The sequence below is a fragment of the Haliotis cracherodii genome, unplaced genomic scaffold (assembly GCF_022045235.1).
Source record: "Haliotis cracherodii isolate W230 unplaced genomic scaffold, xgHalCrac1.p SCAF_17, whole genome shotgun sequence".
In the NCBI taxonomy this organism is placed as follows: Eukaryota; Metazoa; Mollusca; class Gastropoda; order Lepetellida; family Haliotidae; genus Haliotis; species Haliotis cracherodii.
In genome coordinates this window covers 919,632-933,776 of record NW_027266272.1, presented here as the reverse complement: position 1 = coordinate 933,776, position 14,145 = coordinate 919,632, and the positions used below count along the sequence as shown (strand labels likewise).

Sequence of the window (14,145 nt, the reverse complement as noted above, 5' to 3'; positions counted from 1 at the left end):
CATAGAACAACATGGGAACCCATGGTCAGAATGGCTATATAGAGAGCCTCATCAATATAACATATATTCCTGTATTATTTCTAGACTTCGATATCACTAACTGAGCTTGTCACACAGTGGTGACAGATACACGTTTAACAATAATGTCGTTGTTGTCCATTGCCTGAACGATGATTTGCCGGGTATATAGAAACGGGGTCCGTCACAAACCTGTGTATACTTCGTCATGACACTGTCAATACACATGACACATGCTCGGAAATGGAGCCTATTGCTGTTCAGAAAGTTTTTTCAATTTGTGTTTGTTGCGAATGCAAGTCAACAAGTTGGAATTCAGGTCAAATGAACTCATAACTCATAAACCTTCAATGTTTCTTTATGAAACTTTGTATACATATGGGGCATGATGTGAACTGGCGCCTTCTGGTATTTGGGCATTCTTTTTAAATTTTCATTGTTTATGTTTGCTTCGCAACAAGTTGGACGTGGGTTCAAATGAGGGTAAATATAAATTCCGGAACATAACTCATACATTGTTGACCATTTTTTTGTGATACTTTGTATACCCATCAGGCAAGGGCTGAACTGGTGTCATTTATTCGCTAACCTGTACAATAATAATTGTGTTTGTTTGCTTAGTTGGGAATTCATGATTTGTGTAAAATATGGGGTTGCCTATCAATACCTCAATAAAAGACAGTTAAAAAGGGTGCCTTCGTTCGATCAATTAATGTTTGTATGTGTTTCAGCACATATATATATATGTATGTATAGGCATTTTGGAGCTTATAATATACTCATCATCATTAATTTTTGCCGCGTTAAATTCCATATGTCTCAGTATCAGTCCACGTTATAGTTGTATGTGACTGCTACATCTATGTGTCAGCCTATGAGATGTCAATCTGCTACATTAACACAATCCCATCACGTCTTAATGAACGTTCTGCCCGTCATACAGAAACCTTGGAAGAAGACTCAAACACCATCGTCATGCCAAAATCTTATATCAACCTAACCGAAATACAGGAAAATGTGCTTCGTTGTCTCAACTTAATACAAAACGTCTGCGGTGTTAGACAACAAACAAAACAAACCAAAAACTAACACAGGTGAACTAACACACACATGGGGAAACATATATCTGTTCTATAAACCATACTTTAGGTAACTCAAAGTTTGATATAGATGCTATATGTAATGTAACATTGCATTTGCAGTAATTGCTTGAGGCGTGACGTTGTGAAACTGGCTTACCATTGTTTTAGACCATAATTACGACTTGGTGACTTTGACACGTGCCTTCTCTGACCACATTGCTTGAAAAAGCCCGACCCAAGAGCATTTACCTCCCCTTGTTACATGTATGGAAGGTAAACATATGGTTGCTTGATACACATTTCAGAACTTTAAAGGAACTGGGAATATTACAAATTGCGAACTTAACAGAAACCAAACACGAATAGACCCTTTTAGAAGCGAAAATGAAAACGGGTGAATCTTGACCACCACACAGACATTAATGTGACTGAATTTGGGTATTATCTGTCTCCAAGACCCTACAGAATAATTATTACAATGAATCCAACTCGAGTCTTGTGATTTTTTTACGGTGAACTAGTGAACGGTATACGAGTATGCATGCTTTCCACAAGTACGATACCGTGACGATCCGGGTTAGAATAGGTCAGTATATTGACAAAACAGAGTTAGTCCTCTATCAACTTATATTTACAATTGTTTAATGCAGTAGAGCGTAATTGGTATTACTCTTACATTTGATAGCATTGAATATTACCACATATTCTGAAGGTTAGGATAGTGAAGGATGGGGTGTCACATCAAACATTAGAAACATTGGGCGAGTTGGAAATATATTTTGTAGAGCTGTGAGGATCTTTTTTGTATTAAATCTTGACGCATAAATGAAGTATTTAACCTGTATATATAGCCAAGTTAAAGGTTTTGATAAGTAATTAATTAGGGCAGGGTGCTGCCTGTTGCCAATACACCAAGAAGAATTCGGAGCATGTTCGCCCTGGGGAGTGTTTTCATTCTGCAAAGAGGGAGTGTTTTGATCCAATGCGGAGTGATTTGATCCTCGGATATTTTTTTGGTTTGGTTTGCTGTTTAACGCCGCACTCAGTAATGTTCCAGCTATATCACGGTGGTCTGTAAATAATCGATTCTGGACCAGACAATCCAGTGATTGATATCATGAGCATCGATCCACGCATGTGGGATCGATGACATGCATCAACCAAGTCAGCGAGCCTAACCACCCGATCCCGTTAGTAGTCCTTTACGGCAAGCATGGGTTCCTGAAGATCTATTCTAACCCGGATCTTCGCGGGTCTCTTCGGATGTAATCACCCGAGAGTGACCTGATCCTCCTACACCGGGGACCTATGCTAACTATTATTTCAATATAGGTTTTAGCTGATGTTGCATCTCTTTCTGTTTTTATATGTAGGATTCAACCTGGCATTCATCGTCTTTCCTGAAATCCTGACTTACCTTCCTTTGCCGCAGCTGTGGTCTGTGTTGACCTTTGTTATGCTGATGACCCTTCACATAGATACAATGGTGTGACGTAAAGCATTAACTCACTCACTCACTAGATACAATGGTGAAATGAATGTACATGTAGATAGTATAATATATACTTTGGATACATACATACATATAGATATACATTTACCAATGTCACTCAAACTCGGTTGTGACGACGGATCTTGTTTTCTTGGAACACTGCGCCCCAAGATACTTTATAAAACACATTCAAGCATTAAGGAAGCAACAGCATTGGTCATGCGACGTGTGAAATATGCCGAAAGTCTACGTGCCATAGCCATGTTGCAGGTGTGCACGTGTCATGATAATGCTGCTCAAACGCTGCATGTTTCTCAGTCTGTCATCAGCAAAGTGTGGGCCAGATACCTACAAACACATGACGTCGATGATCGACGCCGCTCTGGACGCTCAGGACAGATAAGTAAAAACGATGGCATTAAGATGTCGGTTGCAAACTGCCACTCGGATAAGGGACCGGTTTTCAACAGGCAGTTGCTGCAACAGAACATGCCCAGACGCTGAGAAGCCGTCTGAGTGAGTGAGTGAGTGAGTGAGTATGGTTTTACGCCGCTATAGCAATATTCCAGCAATATCACGGCGGGGGACACAAGAAATGGGCTTCACACATTGTACCCATGTCGGGAATCGAACCCGGGTCTTCGGCATGACGAGAAGCCGTCTGAACATATGACATGTGTGTGTCATCTCCCAATTAACTACACGTCATTTGAACCCATGAACGTCGATCATTGGCAGACGTGAACGTCAACGTCAAAATCCACCACCACTCTCAAAGAACGCGATGTTGCTCTAACTGACGAGTGGAACAGCATGAATCAAGCGACATTTGTCGACTCATCAGAAGCATGCCCCTAAGAATTCTGTCTGGCCAACAGAGGCGGTTTTACCCGATATTAGTGACGTTGGCTGCAAAATGCAAATTTCGAAATTGACCCCCGACGTCTTTAGCGACCATGTGCGCCACCATCTCATCACACCAACTAACGCCTACTCCCTATATGATGATATCATTTCCATTTGCCACAACCAAATATATATATATATATATACCAGAAGCTATATATATTGGACAGATAGACAGACATGTAGAAGTAAATATGCTATATGAGACCGTATGTTCAAGCATAATCAAATTTTTACAATTTATGATTTAGGTACCAACTGTTGAAATACTGATGGAAGCATTTGGGGATCTATTCCCTAATATACAGAGGTGGCGCTTTCTTGCCATTGGTGGAATTCTCTTGAGCAGCTTCCTTATGGGCATCGTGTATATTACACAGGTATAGATCAGGGACGCTTGGCCCCTTTTTCTTAATGGATTCGTATATTCAGGCTTGTTATTTCTAATAAAACATATTTTTAAATAATATGCAATTTTGATGATCCGTTTTGTATACTCTACATGTTGGTGTCTCCGCCAATACGTCTACAGGCTCGCCCCGAGTATGTGTCTACGTTTGTCAGCACCATTCCCGTGCTCGTGGGTTTCACCGAAGCGGAAGGGCTTGCATCACTTTGGGCTTTCCTCCTCCGTTATGACACGTCGGGATATAACTGAAACACTGTCAAAACGGCGTTAAACCCAACTCACTCACTCGCCCACTAACACACTCACCCACTAATAGACTCTCACACACATACGCGCTCGCGCAAAAGTACATGTTGACGTGGTAATAGTTTCTACATCATCTATATCATGACAATTTGACATTCTGTACAAACTACATACACATGTGCTACCATGAAACGTTCTGTATTATTCGCATGACGTGCTTAGGATCTAAAGAATGTCAGAGAAATAGTAGACTAAACATTAAATTTGCTTTGGTCATGTGGTAAGAGACTGGCACCAAGGTGGGACCAAATGTCTTTGACATATTACCTGCATACTGGAATACTTGGAAATGTATCAATATTTCAGGGTGGCATCTACGTACTGACTCTTGTGGACTGGTTTGCTTATTTCCCCTCACTTGCCCTCTACGCCATGTTGGAGTGTGTTGTGGTGGGCTGGTGTTATGGTGAGAAGTCATATGCCGATATTGCAATAACAGAAACTCATATCATGTTATATCTATTTATTTAATTGTATTTGTTTGTTGTTTAACGCCGCACTCAGCAATAATCCAGCTATATGGCGGCGGTCTGTAAATAATCGAGTCTGGACCAGACAACCCAGTGATTGATATCATGGGCATCGATCCACGCAATTGAGATGCGATGACATGCATTAACCAAGTCAGCGAGCCTGACCACCCGATCCCCTTTGTCGCCTCTTTCGACAAGCATAGTCGCCTTTTACGGCAAGCATGGGTTGCTGAAGACCTCTTCTAAAGAGGATCTTCACGGGTCCTATGTTATATAATGCAATTGAGACACTTACCATATTAATAAAATGTCCTCGGTGACAGCAGTTTAAGTAACTATCGTTCTGAAGATCTACTCTCAAGGCTTGTTACCCCATCCTTGCAGTTCTTGTATTTAATACGTATGTGATGAGTTGGCAACTTAAACTGCAGGAACACAGAAACTACAAGACGACATCCTCATCATGTGGGGGAGGAGCACCCCCAGGGTCATCATGACAGCAATCCGATTCATCTGTCCTGTGTTGTTGACGGTGAGCTTTATGGAAAGATCCATGCAGATGCTGGTTCAGTTGCTCTCTCCGTATATCCGTCACAAATTAATACAAACATTAGCTTCAGCAATAAGCGTGTCGAACCTAGAGCAGTTTATTTGCAAATTAAATTTTAAGACGATTAGCTTAAAGAAGAACGATCATTAATGGTCTCTGATGTTTTGTATTCCTACAGATTATTTACTGCAACTCACTGTATTCGTACCGGCCTCCAAAATACGGTGACTACGACTACCCTACTTGGGCCACACGTGTGGGATGGCTGATTTCAAGTGTGTCTATCCTTCCTTTCCCCGCTGTGTTTCTGTGGACAGTGTACAACACTCCCGGAAATACGCTAAAAGAGGTAAGCTGAAGCCGTGGGGACCTATTCACGAAGTTGTCATGGCTATGAGAAATCTTGGCGACCCACGACAAATGTTATATGAGGTTTTCTTGTCTTGAAGCTGTCTGAGTGAAACCAACCCCAACGTTATCTTACTTAAATTCAAATGCCTATGAATTTGTTTTAACGATGAACGATTAAACCGCGGTTGAAGACAAATGTTGATGTTTTGATTAATGAGGCCCTGTCGATTCTTTTTCGAAATATGGATATTATTGAAAGCTGTTGTCCATTATTGACAGATCTAGCAAAATTTGAAGATTAATATACAGAATAGACGATGCCGTCTGATTAAGATTGCGAATCTGAGCCCAAATCCGTTACAAACGCGCCTTTAAGTGGTTCAGAGTTGCAATGCCGTCATTTACCTCATTTTGTTTAGGACGTCCTAGAACAAACATGTATCAAATATCTCTATATGTTTAGTAAAGATGAGTTACTCAGTGAAAGGGGATTGGCTATTTGACTGTTTCTAATTTATATCAGATGATTAATATGCCTGAAATTAACAGTATTGGCCAAATTGACTTGTTTCGATTTTGCCTGACTCAAATTCATACAAAAACACATCAGCAAGATAGGGAGCACTATTAATGTACATGGGGATGCAAAATTCTAAATATCTTATCCCCGAATTTCACATTGATGTTACCAATGAGGATGTTTAGCATTGCAGATATTACTCAGTAAACTTCAGATGACATTTGCTTTCATTTTTGACAAATTTTCCTGAATCGTTCAAGAGAGAGACGAAACTAGATCTATTGTCACCACCTTTAGTGACCAATGCCCCCTGAATCAATGAATGAAGTCTTCCCATACGTTTGTAAACCGCTACTGACATGAACGTGGTTCGCTTCTGAGATTCGGACACATCCAAGCAAATCCTTTGAGTTTTTGAGTCCACGTGGTTCTAATTTAATTTGTCACAAATATTTTCTGTGAATACAGGATTCCTTCGTTTACGGTTAATCTCTAAGACAGGAATTGATCGTTCACTTGCTGGATCCCGTAAATATATATCTTTGTACGGCTTTAAAATGGATAAATGAAATGAATCTGGATCTTTAGGCTTTGCATCGAAGCTGGAGTTGTTTTTTTATCCCAATAAGTGACACGTGTTTGAATGGTTCAATATATTGGATTCCATTCTAAATGTCAATAGTATTTTTCATATGATAAAATAATTTCAATTATAAGCCATATTCTGTGTATTCAGCGACAGTTCTATTTTCAGAAATTGCGGACTTCTCTGAAGCCCAACAGACGCTGGCACCGTCCCTCCCCAGAGAGCGCCCTAAGTGATGTACCCCTAGAACAAGCGTCAGAGGATGAACAATAGAACATAGAACAACATGGGAACCCATGGTCAGAATGGCTATATAGAGAGCCTCATCAATATAACATATATTCCTGTATTATTTCTAGACTTCGATATCACTAACTGAGCTTGTCACACAGTGGTGACAGATACACGTTTAACAATAATGTCGTTGTTGTCCATTGCCTGAACGATGATTTGCCGGGTATATAGAAACGGGGTCCGTCACAAACCTGTGTATACTTCGTCATGACACTGTCAATACACATGACACATGCTCGGAAATGGAGCCTATTGCTGTTCAGAAAGTTTTTTCAATTTGTGTTTGTTGCGAATGCAAGTCAACAAGTTGGAATTCAGGTCAAATGAACTCATAACTCATAAACCTTCAATGTTTCTTTATGAAACTTTGTATACATATGGGGCATGATGTGAACTGGCGCCTTCTGGTATTTGGGCATTCTTTTTAAATTTTCATTGTTTATGTTTGCTTCGCAACAAGTTGGACGTGGGTTCAAATGAGGGTAAATATAAATTCCGGAACATAACTCATACATTGTTGACCATTTTTTTGTGATACTTTGTATACCCATCAGGCAAGGGCTGAACTGGTGTCATTTATTCGCTAACCTGTACAATAATAATTGTGTTTGTTTGCTTAGTTGGGAATTCATGATTTGTGTAAAATATGGGGTTGCCTATCAATACCTCAATAAAAGACAGTTAAAAAGGGTGCCTTCGTTCGATCAATTAATGTTTGTATGTGTTTCAGCACATATATATATATGTATGTATAGGCATTTTGGAGCTTATAATATACTCATCATCATTAATTTTTGCCGCGTTAAATTCCATATGTCTCAGTATCAGTCCACGTTATAGTTGTATGTGACTGCTACATCTATGTGTCAGCCTATGAGATGTCAATCTGCTACATTAACACAATCCCATCACGTCTTAATGAACGTTCTGCCCGTCATACAGAAACCTTGGAAGAAGACTCAAACACCATCGTCATGCCAAAATCTTATATCAACCTAACCGAAATACAGGAAAATGTGCTTCGTTGTCTCAACTTAATACAAAACGTCTGCGGTGTTAGACAACAAACAAAACAAACCAAAAACTAACACAGGTGAACTAACACACACATGGGGAAACATATATCTGTTCTATAAACCATACTTTAGGTAACTCAAAGTTTGATATAGATGCTATATGTAATGTAACATTGCATTTGCAGTAATTGCTTGAGGCGTGACGTTGTGAAACTGGCTTACCATTGTTTTAGACCATAATTACGACTTGGTGACTTTGACACGTGCCTTCTCTGACCACATTGCTTGAAAAAGCCCGACCCAAGAGCATTTACCTCCCCTTGTTACATGTATGGAAGGTAAACATATGGTTGCTTGATACACATTTCAGAACTTTAAAGGAACTGGGAATATTACAAATTGCGAACTTAACAGAAACCAAACACGAATAGACCCTTTTAGAAGCGAAAATGAAAACGGGTGAATCTTGACCACCACACAGACATTAATGTGACTGAATTTGGGTATTATCTGTCTCCAAGACCCTACAGAATAATTATTACAATGAATCCAACTCGAGTCTTGTGATTTTTTTACGGTGAACTAGTGAACGGTATACGAGTATGCATGCTTTCCACAAGTACGATACCGTGACGATCCGGGTTAGAATAGGTCAGTATATTGACAAAACAGAGTTAGTCCTCTATCAACTTATATTTACAATTGTTTAATGCAGTAGAGCGTAATTGGTATTACTCTTACATTTGATAGCATTGAATATTACCACATATTCTGAAGGTTAGGATAGTGAAGGATGGGGTGTCACATCAAACATTAGAAACATTGGGCGAGTTGGAAATATATTTTGTAGAGCTGTGAGGATCTTTTTTGTATTAAATCTTGACGCATAAATGAAGTATTTAACCTGTATATATAGCCAAGTTAAAGGTTTTGATAAGTAATTAATTAGGGCAGGGTGCTGCCTGTTGCCAATACACCAAGAAGAATTCGGAGCATGTTCGCCCTGGGGAGTGTTTTCATTCTGCAAAGAGGGAGTGTTTTGATCCAATGCGGAGTGATTTGATCCTCGGATATTTTTTTGGTTTGGTTTGCTGTTTAACGCCGCACTCAGTAATGTTCCAGCTATATCACGGTGGTCTGTAAATAATCGATTCTGGACCAGACAATCCAGTGATTGATATCATGAGCATCGATCCACGCATGTGGGATCGATGACATGCATCAACCAAGTCAGCGAGCCTAACCACCCGATCCCGTTAGTAGTCCTTTACGGCAAGCATGGGTTCCTGAAGATCTATTCTAACCCGGATCTTCGCGGGTCTCTTCGGATGTAATCACCCGAGAGTGACCTGATCCTCCTACACCGGGGACCTATGCTAACTATTATTTCAATATAGGTTTTAGCTGATGTTGCATCTCTTTCTGTTTTTATATGTAGGATTCAACCTGGCATTCATCGTCTTTCCTGAAATCCTGACTTACCTTCCTTTGCCGCAGCTGTGGTCTGTGTTGACCTTTGTTATGCTGATGACCCTTCACATAGATACAATGGTGTGACGTAAAGCATTAACTCACTCACTCACTAGATACAATGGTGAAATGAATGTACATGTAGATAGTATAATATATACTTTGGATACATACATACATATAGATATACATTTACCAATGTCACTCAAACTCGGTTGTGACGACGGATCTTGTTTTCTTGGAACACTGCGCCCCAAGATACTTTATAAAACACATTCAAGCATTAAGGAAGCAACAGCATTGGTCATGCGACGTGTGAAATATGCCGAAAGTCTACGTGCCATAGCCATGTTGCAGGTGTGCACGTGTCATGATAATGCTGCTCAAACGCTGCATGTTTCTCAGTCTGTCATCAGCAAAGTGTGGGCCAGATACCTACAAACACATGACGTCGATGATCGACGCCGCTCTGGACGCTCAGGACAGATAAGTAAAAACGATGGCATTAAGATGTCGGTTGCAAACTGCCACTCGGATAAGGGACCGGTTTTCAACAGGCAGTTGCTGCAACAGAACATGCCCAGACGCTGAGAAGCCGTCTGAGTGAGTGAGTGAGTGAGTGAGTATGGTTTTACGCCGCTATAGCAATATTCCAGCAATATCACGGCGGGGGACACAAGAAATGGGCTTCACACATTGTACCCATGTCGGGAATCGAACCCGGGTCTTCGGCATGACGAGAAGCCGTCTGAACATATGACATGTGTGTGTCATCTCCCAATTAACTACACGTCATTTGAACCCATGAACGTCGATCATTGGCAGACGTGAACGTCAACGTCAAAATCCACCACCACTCTCAAAGAACGCGATGTTGCTCTAACTGACGAGTGGAACAGCATGAATCAAGCGACATTTGTCGACTCATCAGAAGCATGCCCCTAAGAATTCTGTCTGGCCAACAGAGGCGGTTTTACCCGATATTAGTGACGTTGGCTGCAAAATGCAAATTTCGAAATTGACCCCCGACGTCTTTAGCGACCATGTGCGCCACCATCTCATCACACCAACTAACGCCTACTCCCTATATGATGATATCATTTCCATTTGCCACAACCAAATATATATATATATATATACCAGAAGCTATATATATTGGACAGATAGACAGACATGTAGAAGTAAATATGCTATATGAGACCGTATGTTCAAGCATAATCAAATTTTTACAATTTATGATTTAGGTACCAACTGTTGAAATACTGATGGAAGCATTTGGGGATCTATTCCCTAATATACAGAGGTGGCGCTTTCTTGCCATTGGTGGAATTCTCTTGAGCAGCTTCCTTATGGGCATCGTGTATATTACACAGGTATAGATCAGGGACGCTTGGCCCCTTTTTCTTAATGGATTCGTATATTCAGGCTTGTTATTTCTAATAAAACATATTTTTAAATAATATGCAATTTTGATGATCCGTTTTGTATACTCTACATGTTGGTGTCTCCGCCAATACGTCTACAGGCTCGCCCCGAGTATGTGTCTACGTTTGTCAGCACCATTCCCGTGCTCGTGGGTTTCACCGAAGCGGAAGGGCTTGCATCACTTTGGGCTTTCCTCCTCCGTTATGACACGTCGGGATATAACTGAAACACTGTCAAAACGGCGTTAAACCCAACTCACTCACTCGCCCACTAACACACTCACCCACCTTATAGACTCTCACACACACACGCGCTCGCGCAAAAGTACATGTTGACGTGGTAATAGTTTCTACATCATCTATATCATGACAATTTGACATTCTGTACAAACTACATACACATGTGCTACCATGAAACGTTCTGTATTATTCGCATGACGTGCTTAGGATCTAAAGAATGTCAGAGAAATAGTAGACTAAACATTAAATTTGCTTTGGTCATGTGGTAAGAGACTGGCACCAAGGACGGACCAAATGTCTTTGACATATTACCTGCATACTGGAATACTTGGAAATGTATCAATATTTCAGGGTGGCATCTACGTACTGACTCTTGTGGACTGGTTTGCTTATTTCCCCTCACTTGCCCTCTACGCCATGTTGGAGTGTGTTGTGGTGGGCTGGTGTTATGGTGAGAAGTCATATGCCGATATTGCAATAACAGAAACTCATATCATGTTATATCTATTTATTTAATTGTATTTGTTTGTTGTTTAACGCCGCACTCAGCAATAATCCAGCTATATGGCGGCGGTCTGTAAATAATCGAGTCTGGACCAGACAACCCAGTGATTGATATCATGGGCATCGATCCACGCAATTGAGATGCGATGACATGCATTAACCAAGTCAGCGAGCCTGACCACCCGATCCCCTTTTGTCGCCTCTTTCGACAAGCATAGTCGCCTTTTACGGCAAGCATGGGTTGCTGAAGACCTCTTCTAAAGCGGATCTTCACGGGTCCTAAATTATATAATGCAATTGAGACACTTACCATATTAATAAAATGTCCTCGGTGACAGCAGTTTAAGTAACTATCGTTCTGAAGATCTACTCTCAAGGCTTGTTACCCCATCCTTGCAGTTCTTGTATTTAATACGTATGTGATGAGTTGGCAACTTAAACTGCAGGAACACAGAAACTACAAGACGACATCCTCATCATGTGGGGGAGGAGCACCCCCAGGGTCATCATGACAGCAATCCGATTCATCTGTCCTGTGTTGTTGACGGTGAGCTTTATGGAAAGATCCATGCAGATGCTGGTTCAGTTGCTCTCTCCGTATATCCGTCACAAATTAATACAAACATTAGCTTCAGCAATAAGCGTGTCGAACCTAGAGCAGTTTATTTGCAAATTAAATTTTAAGACGATTAGCTTAAAGAAGAACGATCATTAATGGTCTCTGATGTTTTGTATTCCTACAGATTATTTACTGCAACTCACTGTATTCGTACCGGCCTCCAAAATACGGTGACTACGACTACCCTACTTGGGCCACACGTGTGGGATGGCTGATTTCAAGTGTGTCTATCCTTCCTTTCCCCGCTGTGTTTCTGTGGACAGTGTACAACACTCCCGGAAATACGCTAAAGGAGGTAAGCTGAAGCCGTGGGGACCTATTCACGAGGTTGTCATGGCTATGAGAAATCTTGGCGACCCACGACAAATGTTATATGAGGTTTTCTTGTCTTGAAGCTGTCTGAGTGAAACCAACCCCAACGTTATCTTACTTACGACACAATGGCGTCAGCGATTATTCAGCCACTTCTCTAGGTTGAAATGCATGCATGCATTTATAAATTCAAATGCCTATGAATTTGTTTTAACGATGAACGATTAAACCGCGGTTGAAGACAAATGTTGATGTTTTGATTAATGAGGCCCTGTCGATTCTTTTTCGAAATATGGATATTATTGAAAGCTGTTGTCCATTATTGACAGATCTAGCAAAATTTGAAGATTAATATACAGAATAGACGATGCCGTCTGATTAAGATTGCGAATCTGAGCCCAAATCCGTTACAAACGCGCCTTTAAGTGGTTCAGAGTTGCAATGCCGTCATTTACCTCATTTTGTTTAGGACGTCCTAGAACAAACATGTATCAAATATCTCTATATGTTTAGTAAAGATGAGTAACTCAGTGAAAGGGGATTGGCTATTTGACTGTTTCTAATTTATTTCAGATGATTAATATGCCTGAAATTAACAGTATTGGCCAAATTGACTTGTTTCGATTTTGCCTGACTCAAATTCATACAAAAACACATCAGCAAGATAGGGAGCACTATTAATGTACATGGGGATGCAAAATTCTAAATATCTTATCCCCGAATTTCACATTGATGTTACCAATGAGGATGTTTAGCATTGCAGATATTACTCAGTAAACTTCAGATGACATTTGCTTTCATTTTTGACAAATTTTCCTGAATCGTTCAAGAGAGAGACGAAACTAGATCTATTGTCACCACCTTTAGTGACCAATGCCCCCTGAATCAATGAATGAAGTCTTCCCATACGTTTGTAAACCGCTACTGACATGAACGTGGTTCGCTTCTGAGATTCGGACACATCCAAGCAAATCCTTTGAGTTTTTGAGTCCACGTGGTTCTAATTTAATTTGTCACAAATATTTTCTGTGAATACAGGATTCCTTCGTTTACGGTTAATCTCTAAGACAGGAATTGATCGTTCACTTGCTGGATCCCGTAAATATATATCTTTGTACGGCTTTAAAATGGATAAATGAAATGAATCTGGATCTTTAGGCTTTGCATCGAAGCTGGAGTTGTTTTTTTATCCCAATAAGTGACACGTGTTTGAATGGTTCAATATATTGGATTCCATTCTAAATGTCAATAGTATTTTTCATATGATAAAATAATTTCAATTATAAGCCATATTCTGTGTATTCAGCGACAGTTCTATTTTCAGAAATTGCGGACTTCTCTGAAGCCCAACAGACGCTGGCACCGTCCCTCCCCAGAGAGCGCCCTAAGTGATGTACCCCTAGAACAAGCGTCAGAGGATGAACAATAGAACATAGAACAACATGGGAACCCATGGTCAGAATGGCTATATAGAGAGCCTCATCAATATAACATATATTCCTGTATTATTTCTAGACTTCGATATCACTAACTGAGCTTGTCACACAGTGGTGACAGATACACATTTAACAAT

General features: G+C 40.4%; 2 protein-coding genes across 2 annotated transcripts; both read left to right on the top strand.

Moving 5' to 3' along the window:
* The first annotated feature begins 11 nt into the window (after window positions 1-11).
* Window positions 12-6,966, top strand: LOC139465096 (sodium- and chloride-dependent glycine transporter 1-like). The gene is made up of 7 exons (XM_071246788.1): window positions 12-24; window positions 2,474-2,586; window positions 3,750-3,878; window positions 4,520-4,619; window positions 5,118-5,218; window positions 5,415-5,585; window positions 6,862-6,966. The coding sequence occupies exons 1-7, from the start codon at window positions 12-14 to the stop codon at window positions 6,964-6,966; spliced, it is 732 nt and encodes a 243-aa protein (XP_071102889.1).
* Window positions 6,967-6,979: 13 nt separating this feature from the next.
* Window positions 6,980-14,001, top strand: LOC139465095 (sodium- and chloride-dependent glycine transporter 1-like). Its single transcript, XM_071246787.1, has 7 exons — window positions 6,980-6,992; window positions 9,442-9,554; window positions 10,718-10,846; window positions 11,489-11,588; window positions 12,088-12,188; window positions 12,385-12,555; window positions 13,897-14,001. The coding sequence occupies exons 1-7, from the start codon at window positions 6,980-6,982 to the stop codon at window positions 13,999-14,001; spliced, it is 732 nt and encodes a 243-aa protein (XP_071102888.1).
* The last annotated feature ends 144 nt before the right edge of the window (window positions 14,002-14,145 follow it).

Coding starts and splice junctions, on each gene's coding strand:
- LOC139465095 (XM_071246787.1), top strand. Junction 12,189..12,384: donor TCTGTCCTGTGTTGTTGACG/GTGAGCTTTATG, acceptor GTATTCCTACAG/ATTATTTACTGCAACTCACT. Junction 12,556..13,896: donor CCGGAAATACGCTAAAGGAG/GTAAGCTGAAGC, acceptor TTCTATTTTCAG/AAATTGCGGACTTCTCTGAA.
- LOC139465096 (XM_071246788.1), top strand. Junction 3,879..4,519: donor GCATCGTGTATATTACACAG/GTATAGATCAGG, acceptor TCAATATTTCAG/GGTGGCATCTACGTACTGAC. Junction 5,219..5,414: donor TCTGTCCTGTGTTGTTGACG/GTGAGCTTTATG, acceptor GTATTCCTACAG/ATTATTTACTGCAACTCACT.